Here is a 16811-nt window from a genome sequence, read left to right as displayed (position 1 = left end):
TGGTGAGAGAGAAATTTTAAGGAATAATTTATTGAAAAAGCCACAAGGTAACCATGTTTTTAATTTGTGATTAGTGTTACTTCATGTTAATTGGGTGATTATTGAGAAAATTATGAATTTTGTAATACTGTATAATTGTGCAATATTATTATGAATTTGTTTAATTATTGTGGGAGGTGTTGGGAGACTTGCTATTATTGTTGTATTTATGTGCCACGTGGTACGCCCCTATTGGAGCTCAATAGGTGGCTTGTAAGGGCTCGGGCTAATCTACCTTTGGCCGGGTAATTTAGCACCGAGTGAGGGTTATGGCTCGAGGTTAATGGAGGGATATAAGGATGGTTGTTTGTGTGTATTGTAATATTTCATATATTTGTTGGAATTATATTATTTTTAATTCTCACTTAGTAAGCACACACTTAACTGTTTGTATACACTATCATAAATTGGCTTTGGTTATTGGGACTTTTGAGTCTCATTATGTGGTTAACAATTTTTAGGAAAAGAGCCACGAGTGACATGTGGAGGAGTCCCAGAGGCTTAGTGGTATAGATCCACTGTCTCTTTTGGGTATTTAATTTATGATTTATAATGTGTTATATTGCCAATATTAGGGCTTTTTGTTTATTGTCAATTATATGAATATATAAATGTAATCATGCCTTTCAAACTATTTTTATTTTTGGTACAATTTGGATGACTGTAATTTTAATATTTGGTTTACTTTGGATTGGTTAAAATGGCATGATTATAAGGCCAAATAACTGGCTTGTGTTGAAAATTGACTAAATTGCTTATTTTACTTGTTGGGAGTATAAGGATGGACAAATGTGATTTAGTTTACTTGTTGGGAGTATAAGGATGGACAAATGTGATTTAGCCTAATGGCATGTAGGAGGTAAAAATTTATCTGAAATGTTATAGTGTGTGAGTTGAAGCCAATTATAAAATATTTTATATTGAAATTATTGATATAAAAATGTGTTGGGTGGCTGTAATCCAACTATGGTTGAGTTAAATTATTTAAAAAAAAAAATTTTGGTGTGTTACAGAGGGTAGAATAAGGAAAAGCTTGGATCTGAGATTGGGAGGTTGAGATGCGATGAGAAGAACTAGATTAGAGAGCGGAGATATTGAGATGAGGATGACTTGGGTTGGGAGATGCCAAGATGACAGACAAGGACGGGGACTGAGAGACACTGAGAAGTTGTTATGGATGGAGGAGCATTATCAATGAGGCTTGGGAGAAACTATTGTAGATGACGCACTAAGTAAAACACCTTTGTGTTGATAAATGACGAAGTCACAATGAGACAAAGACGAACTAAGATAGTGAGATTGAGGCATTGAGCACAAGTGAAAATGAATCGAGAAAGAAGAGTGAATGAAGACTAACTCGACACTAAAACAATTAGGGGATTTAGGTTAAGCTATTTTTTTTTTAAAGTATTTTCTTCTTCTTAGATATGGGCTAAAATGTAAAGACAGATCAGGCTTCATTTTTTTTCAGTCCAGGCATAAGCATCCAAGTCCAATAGTCTTATTTGAATCAATTAATTCAAAAATAAATAAATAAATATATAAATAAATAATAGGCGAGTTTAAAGCCTTAAATGGGCTTCCCCTTGGCCTGATAAAGCCAACCAATATAAGCCTGAATTACAATTGTAGGATCGCAAGCTCAAATCTCCTATTAAATGGGCTTAGTCCTTTTTCTTAACTCTAACTTCAAATACAAAGTACATAATGTAAATTGCAATAAAGTAACCTATGTTGTATCATAATTGCAAGGCGGTTGTAGGTCCTTTTCAAGAATACTAATTGTAATTGAATGTCTCAAATTTGAGATTAATTGTGTTTGTATTGATGATTGACTGTTGATGCAATAGTGTCTACGTCTTTTCTTTTTTTAGACGAGACTTGAACATTTACAAGTTGCACGTTCCTTGAAATTCGGCCCTACTGAGGCCTCCCACCAGTCTTGCCCATTTTGTGTCTTTTTCGCTAATTGAATTGTTCATGCGTCTAGTAGCTGGTCGGACGCTCTATTTATGTCCCTAGCTAGTGGTCTGATGCTTCATCTTCGAGGCTTTGTTGGACTGACGCTTCATTTTCATGAGCTCTAGATGCCTTAGGAAGTATGAACTATATTTATTATTTGAAAAGAAACACTTAAACCTAATATTTTCGACAACTTGACGTGTTTGGAAGTTATGGCATTTGAGCCTTCTAAATAATGTTCATGCATTAATTAAGTACATGTAATTGGTTGTATGATTTTGCATTGCGGTTATTAATATATTAATTAATATCTTTTCATTTTTATCATAAGCCTAATAATAATTTTATTAAAATATGAGTTGAAAATATCGTTTTAAAATAATTGCAGACATGAGATTATTTCTTACAAATTATCGAATGTAGACTATACTTGTTTTATAATTATATTTGTCATATTTATAAGTATCTAAATTAATATTTATAAAAAAATTATGAATCATTAAATTCATTTTTTAGACATTTATAAAAAATACTAAATAAACTTGGAAAAAAAAAAAAAAGGTGAGTCTCCCACCCAGACCACAGAGCTCAGGTTGGGAAGAGAAAGAATCTCGACTGTCGACGGGAAACCAGAAGAAAGAAGAACGACCTATACTGGAAAATCTGGAAAACTGACTCCTTCTTTGTTGTTGGATCATCCGCACGCAGTGGTATTTTATTTGGTAATTTCTTTTGTACTGTGTATTTTTGAAGTTTTGGTTCTGTGACTCCCACAAACCTAACTTTAATCAATCTTCTTTATACGTGAATTTGGTTCTCTTGGATATTTTATTAATTTCGGAAGCTGTAACTGGTTCTTGTGTTAACCTTCTTTGATCGTTCATAGTTAGGGTTTGAAAGTTTTTAGTTGAAGTTAACTATGATTTCAATTAAACTGCTAACTTATGTTTTTTCCATTTGGTTTTCTTTTCAAAATTTTATATTCAAAGTGATTTTCACTTAATTTCCGTCAACTGATTATTCTCACAATGTTTGGATCCTTGGGGGAAAATGTTACGAACTGATCCTATAAACAAACAAAACTTGTCAAAGGAAATTCTTTACGGGCCTTTTACTATTCATGCATTTCAAAGACGCCCCTGAATTCTATTATCTGTCGTTGCCCTAGTGATCGAGTGCAGGATAAGTTATTCTCAATTTGACATGAAGTTAATCCACTATAGGGAAATGATAATTCCATACATAGTCTTGTAGGGTGAATAGTAATTCCATACTTGTCTCTATACATGGGAATGATGGTCTTATGTTGGCCTTGATTCTGCTGAGGCTGGAATTATCATTCTCTCCAAGAAATATAGGTAAGAATAATTATTGTAGGCAAGTATTAAGTCAATGGTTTTTGTATCACTGAGAAATGGAGTGGATCAATTTCCCTTACACGGTGTTGGGTTCAATGGATGGTGAGGGATTTTAATCCAGACTGTCCAATCAAGTAAAAGTAATACATTCCCTCTATTCATGCCATGACATCATTTCACCAGTTCACCGATTCATTCTATTTCTTTCTTCTTAGTAGAAGTCACAACACATTCATGAAAACTTTTTCGTTCAACAGTAAAGAATAAGGGAAAGTCATAGTTACACCTAGATGGCAGATGAGGATGGTACCTATTTCTTCTCCAAGTTGTGATTGGAAGTAGGGGATCAAGTCACTTTAGGCGACGGGCAAACCATTCATGATCTGTAAATCGTTTCTCCTTATCAAATTCCTGAGGTATCTAATAAACTTGCCTCTGCTCACGACAGGTGAACCATTCATGATCTGTAGATTGTTTCCCCTTGGCAAATTCCTGAGGTATCTAGTAACCTTGTCTCTGCTCGCTGCTGGCACACCTCTCCTAATTATTGCCCATTTTTTCTGGAATAATCTTTTTAGGAGGGGACAATTTTACATGTTTCTGCCAAATTCATCTATTATTAAGTATGGCTAGTACCATTTCGATGTGTTTTGATTCTTCTGAACATGGCAAGCACTTGGATCTGTATATGTATTCATTTAGTAAACTTTTATTATCACTAAATTCAAAGACTGCTCTGCTGTGCTGGAAAAATCCCAATCTACAAAAATGCATGAATGGGCCTAGCTGTAATTTTCCTATAAGTATTTGGGCAATCATTCCTAAAATCTACCTTGCTAAGTATATGCCATTATCTCGTGTGTTTGGAATTGTTGTTTATTGGTAGCACTAAATTCATAAAGATGAGATCGAAGTCCCAAAAAAGATGGTCTGTGGGGAGTGATCTTAGCATTTATTAAAAAAAAAAAATTACCCTATATATATATATTATATTAATCCACTTGCTTGCCCGGAACAGATGAGTTTTCATGTATTCTTTGAGGCTTTTACTCTCTCCTATAGTCAGTGTAAAGAAGGAAAAAGGGAATGAAACAGGGAACTTGCAAAATGATGACATGGCATGAATTGATGCTAGATATCAGTTTTACTTGTTTGGACTGTCCCAATTAAGGGAATTTAAATATTTAGAGGATCATGATACTTAAGTTTTTGTTTATATCCTGTTGTAGTCTCGTTTAGTCACAGGTATGAGACTCATTTAGTTTAGATTAAGGGAAATTAAATATTCAGAGGATCATGATTCTTGATTTTGTTTTATGTATCCTTATTTAGTCTTGCTCAGTTACAGTTACGTTTTTGTGATATGGTAATTTGCATGTTAAACATTAGAACTCAATGGTATAGAATGTAACACCATTTTATTCCTCAAGGAACTGAACACTAAAATGAGAATGGTCATTCATTTCTCATTTCCTTTCTTTCAGTATGTTCAATAATTAATTTCAGTCTCCTAATGTACTCGTATTTTTTGAGAAACATTATTGCCGTTACTTTCTCACTTTCAATTTGACTGAACTCAGTTTACTAGCAATTTACATCTTGCTTGATGCTTCTTTCATTATTTTCTAGATTAAAATTGCCTTTTTTCATATAGGGTTATGTTACAACGGGCAAACTTTTGAACAAGAGATCTGATTATGTAGAATTGTACAAGGTTGCAAAACTTCAATCAATTAGAACAATGTTGCTGTTATATGGCAATGAAGCACTGAGAAATTAAACTGGAAGACTGTCTAGAAAATGGAGTGCAATAAGGATGAGGCCACCAGAGCTAAAGAAATTGCTGAGAGGATGTTTATTGCAAAGGATATTTTGGGGGCGAAGAAGTTTGCTTTAAAGGCCCAAAAATTATTTCCTGAGCTTGAGGGTATTTCCCAAATGCTATCTACACTTGATGTGTATATTTCTGCAGACAATAAAATAAATGGCGAAGCAGATTGGTATGGTATACTTGGTGCAGATCCCTGGGCTGATGATGAAACAATCCGGAAACAATATAGGAAGCTGGCTCTCATGCTTCACCCTGATAAAAACAAGTCTATTGGAGCTGATGGGGCATTTAAACTTATTTCAGAGGCATGGAGTTTGCTGTCAGATAAGGCTAAAAAGGTGGCATATGATCAGAAGAGAAACACAAAAGTGCAGAAGGTTTCAACAATGTCTTGTGGCACATCAGTGCGTCCAGGGACTAATGGGAATCACAATTTTACAAAAGCTTCCACTTCAAGTGCCAGAGCTCATAAGCATACCACTAAACCCCATGATTCATCTTCTACTCACAAGTCGAAATCAAGTACTTTCTGGACTGTTTGCAATCGATGCAAAATGCAGTATGAGTATCTTAGAGTTTATCTTAATTTGAAACTCCTGTGTCCCAACTGTCATGGGGCATTTTTGGCTGTAGAAACAGATCCTCCACCTGCAAGTGGTGTAAGACCTGCCACCTCATTTAACTTTTCCCGGCAGCAGCAAAATTTCAATGATCAAGTGCCTATTAAAAACAAATCTAATGCAGGAAAGAACAAGCGGACCTCAAATGTTGGGGCAGGTTTTTATGGTAATACTGACTCCTATAACCATACTGATTTCCAGTGGGCTCCATTTTCAAAAACTTCTGGTGTTTCAACAGCTGCTCAAGCTGCAAATGTGGTTCAACAGGCATATGAAAAAGTGAAGCGAGAGCGTGAGGAAGCGCAAGCAGCTCTAAAAAGGGAACAGGCCTTACGAAGGAAGCAGCATGCTTCTAAAAAAGGGTATATGAATACTGCAAAGAGAAGAAGAGGCATGGACAATTCTGGTGTGAGCAGCCATGGTAAGGAACCTACCAATCAAGCGGGAATGAGAAATGGAGTAGTGGGAGCAGGTAGCTCGTGTGTTTCTAAACCAGGTTATTTTGATCGTATCTCAATTAATGGTAGCTTGAAGACCAGTGGTGCAGAAGCTGCCCAGCTTGAGCGTAATAATCTTGTGGTGAGAGCTAGAAAAGAAATTGATGAGAAACTGAAGGATATTCAGTCAAATACTATTTTCAAGAGAGCAGTTGCAGAGAGTGGAAATGGATGTGACAGAGAAAATGAGAAAGGTGATCAAAACGACCTCTGTAAGTCTGACAACAGGGATAGTGAATTCCAGGCCATCAAGACTTCTGCTGGAACTACTATTGCTAATGTGGACATGAAAACAATGACAGTTGATATCCCTGATCCTGATTTTCATGATTTTGATAAGGATCGAACTGATAGGTCTTTTAGTGAAAATCAAGTATGGGTTGCATACGATGATGATGATGGGATGCCTCGAATTTATGCTATGATTCATAGTGTGATTTCTTTGAGTCCATTAAAGATGCAGATCAGTTGGCTCACCTCGAAGACCAATGATAAACTGGCCCCTCTAAATTGGATCATTTCAGGCTTTTCTAAAACTTGTGGGGAGTTTAGAATGGGTAGATATGAAATCAATAACTCAGTTAATTGTTTTTCTCATAAGGTTAGATGGAGAAAAGGTGCTCATGGAGCCATTTGTATTTACCCCATGAAAGGGGATGTTTGGGCTCTTTATAGGAATTGGTCACCTGATTGGAATGAGCTGACGGCAGATGAGGTGATACACAAGTATGATATGGTTGAGGTACTTGAGCATTTTACTGAAGAAGATGGTGTTATGGTCATTCCCCTGGTAAAGGTGGCTGGTTTCAAGACATTATTTCACCGGCACTTGGACCCAGGAGAAATTAGGATCATTCCGAGAGAAGAGATGTTTCGGTTCTCTCATCAGGTCCCTTCATACTTACACACAGGTAAAGAAAAACCAGACATTGTAAGGGGTTGCTGGGAGTTGGACCCAGCTGCTATTCCATCTGAACTTCTTGAGGTTATAAAAGCTGTAAAAGAGGAAGACATGGTGGGTGAGGAGGATAGCCCTGTAGAAGAAACAGCAAATGATGACGTTCAAAGACCTAATGAGGAGGAAGTGATAAATGACACAGAAAAAGTTGGGGACAAGAAGGAGAAAATTGATAAAGGTATTCAGGAAATTGTAACTTTGGAAGAGGACATATAGAAGGGAGTCAGCAAGAGCTTGTTGATTGTTGCGGGGAATGAGATTCGGGACTGTCATTCTTCTGGAGAACTGTGGAAAGATTATGATCTCTACTAACATTGCACATGTCTTGCAAATTGAAGACTCTGAAAAGTAGGAGCTCCAGGTCATACGCCATCAACAACTGATGTATTAAACTGATGAGATGGTGCCTTGTGCAAAGTATTGTTACATTTTTCAAGGGAACACTTGTTTCAGGTGGAACGAACTTATGTACATAGAGGTCTGGCTACAAGCTTCCTTTCCTTTCTGTTTTATAGGTTCTTCACCCAATTTTCACATCATTATTTCCAGCCTTCAGAAATTGGCGCGTTTCTTAACCTCCATGCAAAGTTGTACAACTTTTTAGCTCTCAGTATAGATTAATTACAGTCAATTGCAAGTTGATTCCATTTTCTTTTTTGATCCTGTTTGATTGGCCTCATTTTACAAGATTAATCTATTAGATCATACCAATTTCCGTTACGTGTTTTTTCACATTCAGTTACCCCCTTTCCATAGAATAATTTTCTTGTCATCTTATGGTTTATATCATGTGATTTATCTCTTTGATGGGTCAGATATATTTGGAAATATACTATTTTATTCAGGTACTTGTACTCATCTGGGAAGTGGAGTTTTTTTGGGAGATATTTGCCATACATGGCGTGTGATTGAATGATAGTTGTGGCGCATTTGCTGGAGGGTTCACAATGACGATGTCCAATAAGAACTTCATTCCGCGTGAAGATGTTTGTTTTTTATTTTTGGGGGGAAGCGAGGGGGGTTGGTGGACTGAATTTAGGTGATGGGCTCAATTCATGAATTTTTATTGACTTCTGGACTTCCTTGTCCCTTATAGTTTAAACTTGTTACAAGTAAAATGTCTCCTTTTTTAGGCTGTCGTGGTTTGTGGAATGTCTCTAGGCTCTTGAACAAACATATTATGATTACTTTTTTTTTTTTCTTTCTTTCTTTGTTTTTTTTTTTGTTACATATGAAGGGCATAAACTCTGGACCTCTACTTACACTCTACATCACTATATTCCTGCCACCTAATATTGTTAGTAATGAGATGATGGTTCGCAGCACAACAATCCCAAGCTTCATGTCTTTGATCCATTTGTACATCTTGCCCTTTCCTTTCTCCTTTACTCCTCATGGACCTCCAGTGAGAGAGAGAATGGGAAGAGTACTGGGGAATTCTGTAATGCTTTTCTAGTATGAGAAGATTTGAAAGGAGTAGAATGGAATTGGTTGTGGTAAAATCTGCATTTTTTAATTTTGTATTTGAATTAATGAAGATTTGAATTTGGATTTGGGTCAAATTTTTTATATAGATATATGAAATTTTTTGAATTATCCAAATCTATTTCTTATAATTTTGCTTATGTTCTAATTATTTGAAATTTCAATCATTTGAATCTTTTCATTTTTCTCACATTTTCACTGTTGGTGCCTATGTCACTTTCACCTCTTATCTCATTTCTTGTCTGTCTCATATCCATTAATAATCAAAGGTAAACTTTTCATTGTCTTGCATTTTGAATCATAATTTATATTTATTCTTTTGAAAATTTTTATAATGTCAAAACAAATAATTTTAAATATATGAATTTTAAATATGAAATTTAAAATTTAAATTTAAAATTTAAATTCATCAATTCAAATGATATGTTAAAGTATTTGGATTGGATTGATGGATATGCAAAAAGAAATATGAGATGAAATGGTGGCATGAGGGAAGAACAATTTGGCATGAATTTGACAATGTCAATGTGATCATTTGTGTGTGTGTGTGTGTGTGTACTTTTTTAATATTTGAGAAACTTACTTTATTTCATCTATGGGCACTTTGAGTATTAGCTCATAAATGTGGAAATATGTTAGATCTTTATTAGGAGTTTACAGTTTGGCTTATTTCAAACCTAGCCAAACCTATTTAAGTAAGGCTTAAGCCTTTAATTAAACCTATTTAGTTAAATAAATCAAGTTTATTTTTTTAAAGTTTAGCCTACGAGCCTAACAGGTCAATCTATTTATATATATATATATATATATATTATGTATGATACTATAAACACATCAGTTTTACCATATGATTTTTAATCAATTTATTTTTCATTACTTTTAGTTATATTTTCAATCATATTTAACTTGCATATCAATTTTAATATTGCCACTTTATTGTTATATTGTATTGTAATTAGTAAGTCCTTTCAATTCTTATAGATTGTAATTGATAAATTATGTTATATATTGTATATTATAATAACCCTAAAATATATTTGAGACGTTTAAAATAAAAATACAAACCTATTTAAAATGCTTTACTTTTAAATAGATTTTTAAATAAACTTATGGATTAGGTTAGACTTTAAGTAAGCTCAGACTTGAATTATAAAAAATACTTTATATAGGTTTCAGGTCAAGCTCAAGTCTCTAATTTACCATACAAATTTAACTTTATTTGATTAAAGTTTAGTTTGACCCAACTTATTTCCATCCCTATTAGCTCATATTGTTATGCGCGAGTCTAAGCTATGGAGAGGTGAAGGAAATATCACAAAAAGGAGCTCTATAGGTTCTAATCCAGTGAAAGGCAAGAAAAGTGATAGCATTTGATGTGAGGTCTCTAACTGTTTGTACTAGTGAAAAATTCTAGAGTCTAAGGGTTTTTAAATCATAATAAATATTCTACAAGTAAGAATTCTCAATCATTGCATATTTTTTGTATGAAGCTAGTGAGTATTTCTTTAATTTTATTTATAAATTATTTTTAACATGTTTTGTTAGAATCAAGAAAAATTTCAAAACTTATTAACTCCATCTAAAAATTTACTCCCTCCATTTAAAAATATAAGGCATTTTTAATTGAATCTCACCTCCAATAAAGTAATTATGTATTTTCAAACTAATTATATCTTTTCATATTTATCCCTATTAAATACCCTATAATAAATATAAAGTCATTCATTAATAGGGACACTTAAAAAAAATAATGATTACACATTAAAAAACTAAAAATATCTTACATTTTGAACATCTAACTCCTCAAAAAATTTCTTATATTTTTTAATGGAGGGAGTAATAAGTTCTCAACTTTACCCTTATTAAATATATATACTTTAATAAATATATTTTCTCTTTTTAACATTTTAATAGAGGGTGAAAGAAATAATTTGTGATGAAAATTTAATGATGTGATTTATAACTAGAAAAAAAAAACTCTCTACTATATAAATAGTTCAAAAGGGAGTAATAACTTATAAATAATGATATGATTTGATAGATATATCTTGGGTTGATTGCGATGCATGTCTATATTAATTTTTCAATATTTATTTTATTGGTAATTTTAATTTGTCGTGAAAGTAAATCCCATTCTTGTGAAATCATACAAACTGGCATTTAAGATACACTTGTGCAAAAGACAAGCCAATGGCTTATAATATTTCTATGTAGTACACAAGTTGACATTATAATTTTATTTATATATGTTAGGAATTAATAGTTAATGTTAATCATTATTACTATTAGGAGTGAATTCCCTTGAGAAAGGGAAATGCAAGTGTGCAATAAAGGGGAAATTCTTCAGTAACTTAGACATTGTCCCCTCTCATAACTCACAATGATGATTTACAAAGTCCGTCCCCGTCCACCCGTTCGGTAGGATAAACTAAAGGAATGAATATTAGCAATATTTGGGACTTGATTCTTGCAAGCAAAGAGGCCCAAATGTTGGGCCTAGCATGTTATTAGCATTAGTACTCAAATTCAAACTGGCTTGAGAGATGAAAATGAGGAAGCACGTATTCAACATTTTAAGAGAGAATCACGTTTAAAGACTTGAGAAGAAATTTATTCACAGACAAAAATAAATACAGAATGAATTGCTGTTAAACTAGAAATACAAACTTATTTTTTTTTAATGTGATTTGTTATTAGTCATTATTTGCAAATAAGGTTCTTGTTCAGTCCTTAGATGTAATTCTCCCAAATTTCAAATTATTCTTAGCAATTATTCACAAGATTGATGGAGCCAATAAGGATGGAGAAGAAAAACCCAAAGAAAGGATGGGAGAGAAATGAATAAGTGAACCATACCCATAGAAAATATACAGCTACATTCGATGCTCCATAATGGGTGGGGGAATTTGCTATTTCTTTGGTTGTAAGCGAGTTCAAAATGAAGATGGCATAATTCCCTACAAAGAATCAGAATATTGATAGTAGCTAGTAGATTTGACTTATAACTTATAAGATCATTAATCAAATCCTTCTACTAATATGAAGATCTTATTAGTAGTTTGTGATTAATAAGTACTCTTTAAGCCTCTAGGGGCATGTCCTTGGCTCTTAGTGAGTTTTAGGACACATCTCATCTGAATTTTATTTTACAAGAAAGTACCTAATTTTCTAAGCCCAAGCATGAAAAAAATGACTTTAACGAGTAGTCTGATAGGCTCAACACCTATACCCAACTGTGTGTTTGATCTTTAGATTTGTTGGATTTCATTGGATACATTGGATTTACTTTCTTTTTTCTTTTTTGATTGGATTTACTTTCTTATCACATGATCATCTACTAGATTGATTTATGGCTTTGGATGAATTCCCTTTACAATCTTGTTCATGTTGATTATTTCTTATGTTTGTCCTCCTCTTCGTTCAAGTTCCTTCTATATATACTACCTCTTCCCTTTTCTTCCTAGATTTCCTTCAAGAATTGTGCAACTCAGGACAAAACCTCATTGTAACATCCCAAAATTTTAAAACTCGGATTTATAAAAATAAAATAAAATATTTATAATTAAATTAAATTTAGAATAATTTGATAGAGGTCCAGAGTTTGAATTTTACTAAGCAAAAGTTTAGTTTTATTTGATTTTTAACTATGAAAAAAATTACCAAAGGTTACCCGGGCTTTTGTGCAATAATAAAAAATGTTGGGTCCTTTCTTATAATTTGCCCCAAAATGTTTTAGCATCAGTTTTAAAGACCAAAACAGACCAGAAACGCAGAGAAAATGAATAAGGAAAGAAATGCACAAACGGGAGAGAGAGAGAGAGAGAGGAAGAAGAGAAAAGAAAGGGAGGGAGTTAGGCTTGGATATAGGAGTCTTTGCGACTGTTACGAGCTTGGCTACACGATAGGTAAACTCCCTACTTCAATCCTCTTCTCTTTCTCTTGATTTTCTTCAATGTTTGGAAGAGAAAATTTTTGGATTTTGATCCTAAAGGCTTTATTCTTGTAAGCTTTTGTTTCTTTGGATCCTAGGGAGCATGTTTTGAGTTTCTATATAGTGATCTAATATTTTGAGTAGATAATTGGATGAAAAGAGGTGTTTTGGGCACAAAATAAACCTTGAGAAATTGGGTTTTTGCTCTTCAATGGTTTAAGCCTATTGATTTAGTTATAATTTTGCTATTTGAGCCCAATAAGATTTAAATTAAGGTTTAGTTTTCATTATAAGGGCTAATGGTGAAAGTTGGTGGCACTAAGCAAAGGTTTTTAATTGATTAAAAAAATTATATAAATTGGAAATTAGCCTAGTGATGGCTAATAAATGGTTTTGGTTAAATTATATACTATGTTGAATTTATTATTCATTTATTTGATTGTGGTTTACTTTGTAATAATCAATATAGATTTCGCTGTTACTGAGACTGTGGTTGTCTCACTCCTTTCTTTTCAATATGCTAGGTCCATGCGAAGGATCCAGTGGTGGACGGGAAAAGGAGCAAAGCTAGGGGTTTGCTTGTGATTTGTAAAGAACTGCAACCCCTTTCTTTTGAGCAAATATATTGTAATGTATTTAGGATTAGGGTGCCAGTAGGATATGATTATGTATGTGTGTGTGAATATGTGTGGATTGTGTGCTTGTGTATGAATTTTTATCTGTTTGTAGACTTGTGGCTAGGAAACTTGGTTATGGTGTGTGGTTTTGATGGATTTACTTAGTAGACCAAGTTTTTATTACAAGCAGATATTTATTTTGATATATATGTGATTTTATAAGCAAATGCAAAGTGGTTGCATTGCAAATGATGTGCTATGGGCAAACATACACCTTGGATAGAGAGAGTGGGTGCGTGGGCCTCACAAGGAGCTCTAAGCCAAGTGAAAATGTTTAGCATATGTATTTATATAAATACATGGTATTTAGATTGATTTGTGACCACTCTTGTATGATTTATGCATTTTGGGGGTTTAGGGTCCATTTTGGGAAATGGCACTCGGGTGGTCAAATTTTGATGTATGGGGGTTTTCCATCATTTGAATGTTCTATCAGGTGTTTTTAGTCTTATTTGACGTGTCCAAAGTGTTCTTACAGGTTTGTGACCATTAGGATGAGATTTGGACAATTTTGAAAATGGTTTTTACAAAAAAAAAAGCTGCACTTTTGCATCCGGGTGTCCAAATCTTAATCCGACCGTTGGATTTCTCTAAAATTTGGGTCACAAGTAAAACCTTTTATAAGCTTCATGTGGGATTTGGAATCACGTCGATTGGATATTAGACGGAGAAACGATGCACTCCGAAATTTGGTCTGGAGGTGCTGTCATGACAGCATTAAATTGCTGTCATGACAGCTACAGTGTTGATGTTGTAACCTGCATAAAATTCAATTCGTCTGTTGGATCTTTTCAAAATTTAGTATGCTAATAGTATTCTTTAAAAGTGACATGTGGGCTTTGGAATCACTCCGATCGGAGGTCCGATGATGAAATGGTGCACTTCGAAAGTTGGTCCGAAAGTGCTGTCATGACAGCTTTTTCATGACAGCAAAATTGACCAAATTTATAATATGTCTAATTTTTAATCCGACCGTTGGATCTTTTTAAAATTTGGTACACTTATAGTACCCTTTGAATGTGATTTGTAAGCTTTAAAATTTCTTCGATCGGAGATCGGAAGATAGAACGGTGCCGCCCTGAAGTTGACTCAGGAGGGCTATCATGACAGCAATTTAATGCTGTCATGACAGCATATTTTTACCCTTCTTTCGTCTAACTTGCTTCCGTGCGCTATAGGTAGAACCTATAAAATTTTTTAAAGGCTTTAAATGTTTAATTTGCAATTGTGTATTTGCTTAGTGATTTAAATGGTTTGTTTCCTAAGTTGGTTTTAGGATTAATTCCTTAACCACACTTATTTTATTTAAATTGTGTGATTTTTGGATAACACTCGGGGCAAGTGTTACACTTATGAAACCAAATTGGCTTGTCCTAGGAACTTAAATATAATGGAGAACACATTCCTTCATCTTTTTGTTCCTTTGAAGTTTGCTTTAAGTGCTATCCAAAATGAAGAAAGCTCAAGAAATTGGTTGGGAGGTTGTGAAATAAGGAATAGTTTAGAGGAGATAAGTTTCCTTCTTTTTCTTTGTTCTTTCATCATAAAAGTCTAAAAGAATTAAGGAGTTTGTGAGGGGGATCACTCATATACTTTGGCTCTATACAAAATTACTATTAAACATAAGTACTCAACAATTTACTAGTCTATGTTGGGGAAAAAAATAAAGAAGACAAATGGTTGAAAAGAAAATGTAGTTTATATCATAAAAGATATATAGTTTCAATTGCTTTCATCATCCTTCATGCCATTCATAGGCTCAAATTGAGGAACAATTATATAGCTTGCATGATTTTTGCCTTTCTCAAATGGTGTAACTACATATTAGAGATCACATTCTCCTTTTATTAGAGTCATGCTTTGAGTTCTGTGTATCAACAAAAAAGCTAAACCAACAAGTTCTCTGATTGGGAAAATTGATGAAAAGTGTGAGCAATATTCAAAAGATATATAATTTCATAGCTAAGTACTCTTCCCAAAAATCTATTTAAGAAGCAGGCATGGAGACATGAAAGTAAGCTAGTGTAGCTTTATCCTTCAATATATATCTCTTGGAGCATATAACTAAAAAAGAGATCATCACAAGCAAATATATTTGCAGATAATGTTACTTTTTGTCAGAGATACCAAAGCTCTTTTTCTTGCTGGTTGCTAGAACCGATAATTTGAATAGGTTGGGCTTATTACGGTCGGGCTTATTGAGTTTGAAGTATTATATCCTCTTAAAAAAGCCTATATAGACAAGCTCGGTCCTAACTTTTTTTGATCGGGTTCGAGTTGGCTCATTGGACCTAGCCTAAATTACCAATTTTATATATATAGAGAGTTGAAAATTCCAGCAGTTAGGCTTATTCAGGCTGGGTTATTAGGATTGGGCTTAAAGTATTATACCTTCTTAAAAAACTCATATAGCTAAGTCCGGCCTTAACTTTTTTCGTGCTAGCTTGTCATGCTCGGCTTGAATTACCAGCTCTACTGGTTGCAAGCCTTGGATCAAAGTGGTGAGTATGAGTTTAAGTCACCAAATTATAAATGAAGGCTAAAGAAAAAGTTATGAATCAGATTTACTCACGTTCTAAATAATAAAACCATCTCATCTGTCAACAGCTACTAGAATTAGGCATTATGGTCACCAGTAATGATATTCTTATGAGCCTCCATAACCTATTAAACAAGTAGAGGTTATGGAGGTGAAGTATGCCACCTTTAGCTTCACTTGAAGACAAAGCCTCTATTGACAGAAGAAAAGAAAATAAGATGAAGCACCAAAAAATTAATTATTACCAAGTAATATCATCTTCATCTAATTTTTCATCATTTTGTTGCTTTTACATAATCAATATATATATATATATATATAATGTTTTTAATCTTGATCTTGATGTGGATATGCACGTAAATGAATGTTCCATTTTCTTTTATAGAATTAGGATGAAATATATCAATCTTGTATATAATTTAAGTGCTATTTATTATAGCCTAAGTATATATGTGCCAAGAATCAGAAGGTGTTCATGAAAAAGCACATTGCTCTTCATGATAATAGAAAAGCTCATCCATAAGGAGAATAAGAAACTGGGAATAATAATCATCGGAGATTCTATCAATAATGTCCTTATTACCACAGGACAAGAAAAAGTTTAACTACCATCAACATATTTTTTGCAATTTTATTTTATAATTTTTCAAATGTTGAAGGATATAACATTGTAATTTATTATAGAAACTATTGAGTTATTGGGCTAGTTAGCTTGGTAGTATATGAGCTTTTCTATTTGGGCTCATGTTCTGATTATTTTCTTGATTGTATTTTATCATTCCTATGTATTCTTTGTTATTTTCTTGTTAGTTCTTGAGTTTGGGTTGCTTAGGATGTGTGTTTATAAATATATCTAGCCCTAGTGTGTTTGGTGGACTTGTGTAATCGTCTAAATACTTCAGTAATAGTAGTTT

The 16811-nt window shown here is 33.5% G+C and overlaps 1 protein-coding gene and 1 long non-coding RNA gene across 5 annotated transcripts; both read left to right on the top strand.

The window, feature by feature from the left end:
• On the top strand, positions 1-670 carry LOC129309712 (uncharacterized). Its single transcript, XR_008592954.1, has 2 exons — positions 1-47; positions 501-670. It is a non-coding gene; the product is annotated as an uncharacterized LOC129309712 (long non-coding RNA).
• Positions 671-2560: 1890 nt separating this feature from the next.
• On the top strand, positions 2561-8596 carry LOC129319633 (uncharacterized). Of its 4 annotated transcripts, XR_008595513.1 has the most exons (3): positions 2561-2723; positions 5014-7743; positions 8111-8596. XR_008595513.1 is itself a non-coding variant. In XM_054964728.1 (2 exons), the coding sequence occupies exon 2, from the start codon at positions 5160-5162 to the stop codon at positions 7479-7481; it is 2322 nt and encodes a 773-aa protein (XP_054820703.1). In that variant the 5' UTR covers positions 2561-2723; positions 5014-5159; the 3' UTR covers positions 7482-7985. The 4 variants fall into 4 exon arrangements, 3 of the variants coding, with proteins under 3 accessions (XP_054820703.1, XP_054820708.1, XP_054820716.1); XM_054964728.1 differs by lacking the exon at positions 8111-8596 and having other exon boundaries at positions 5014-7985; XM_054964733.1 differs by lacking the exon at positions 8111-8596 and having other exon boundaries at positions 2563-2711; positions 5014-7985.
• Positions 8597-16811: the final 8215 nt, after the last annotated feature.

Source organism: Prosopis cineraria, unplaced genomic scaffold (assembly GCF_029017545.1).
Source record: "Prosopis cineraria cultivar Desert tree isolate PC_DT_omini unplaced genomic scaffold, ASM2901754v1 PC1, whole genome shotgun sequence".
Taxonomy (NCBI): Eukaryota; Viridiplantae; Streptophyta; class Magnoliopsida; order Fabales; family Fabaceae; genus Prosopis; species Prosopis cineraria.
Note: the sequence above shows the minus strand (reverse complement) of the source record. Positions and strands in the feature narration are given on the sequence as shown.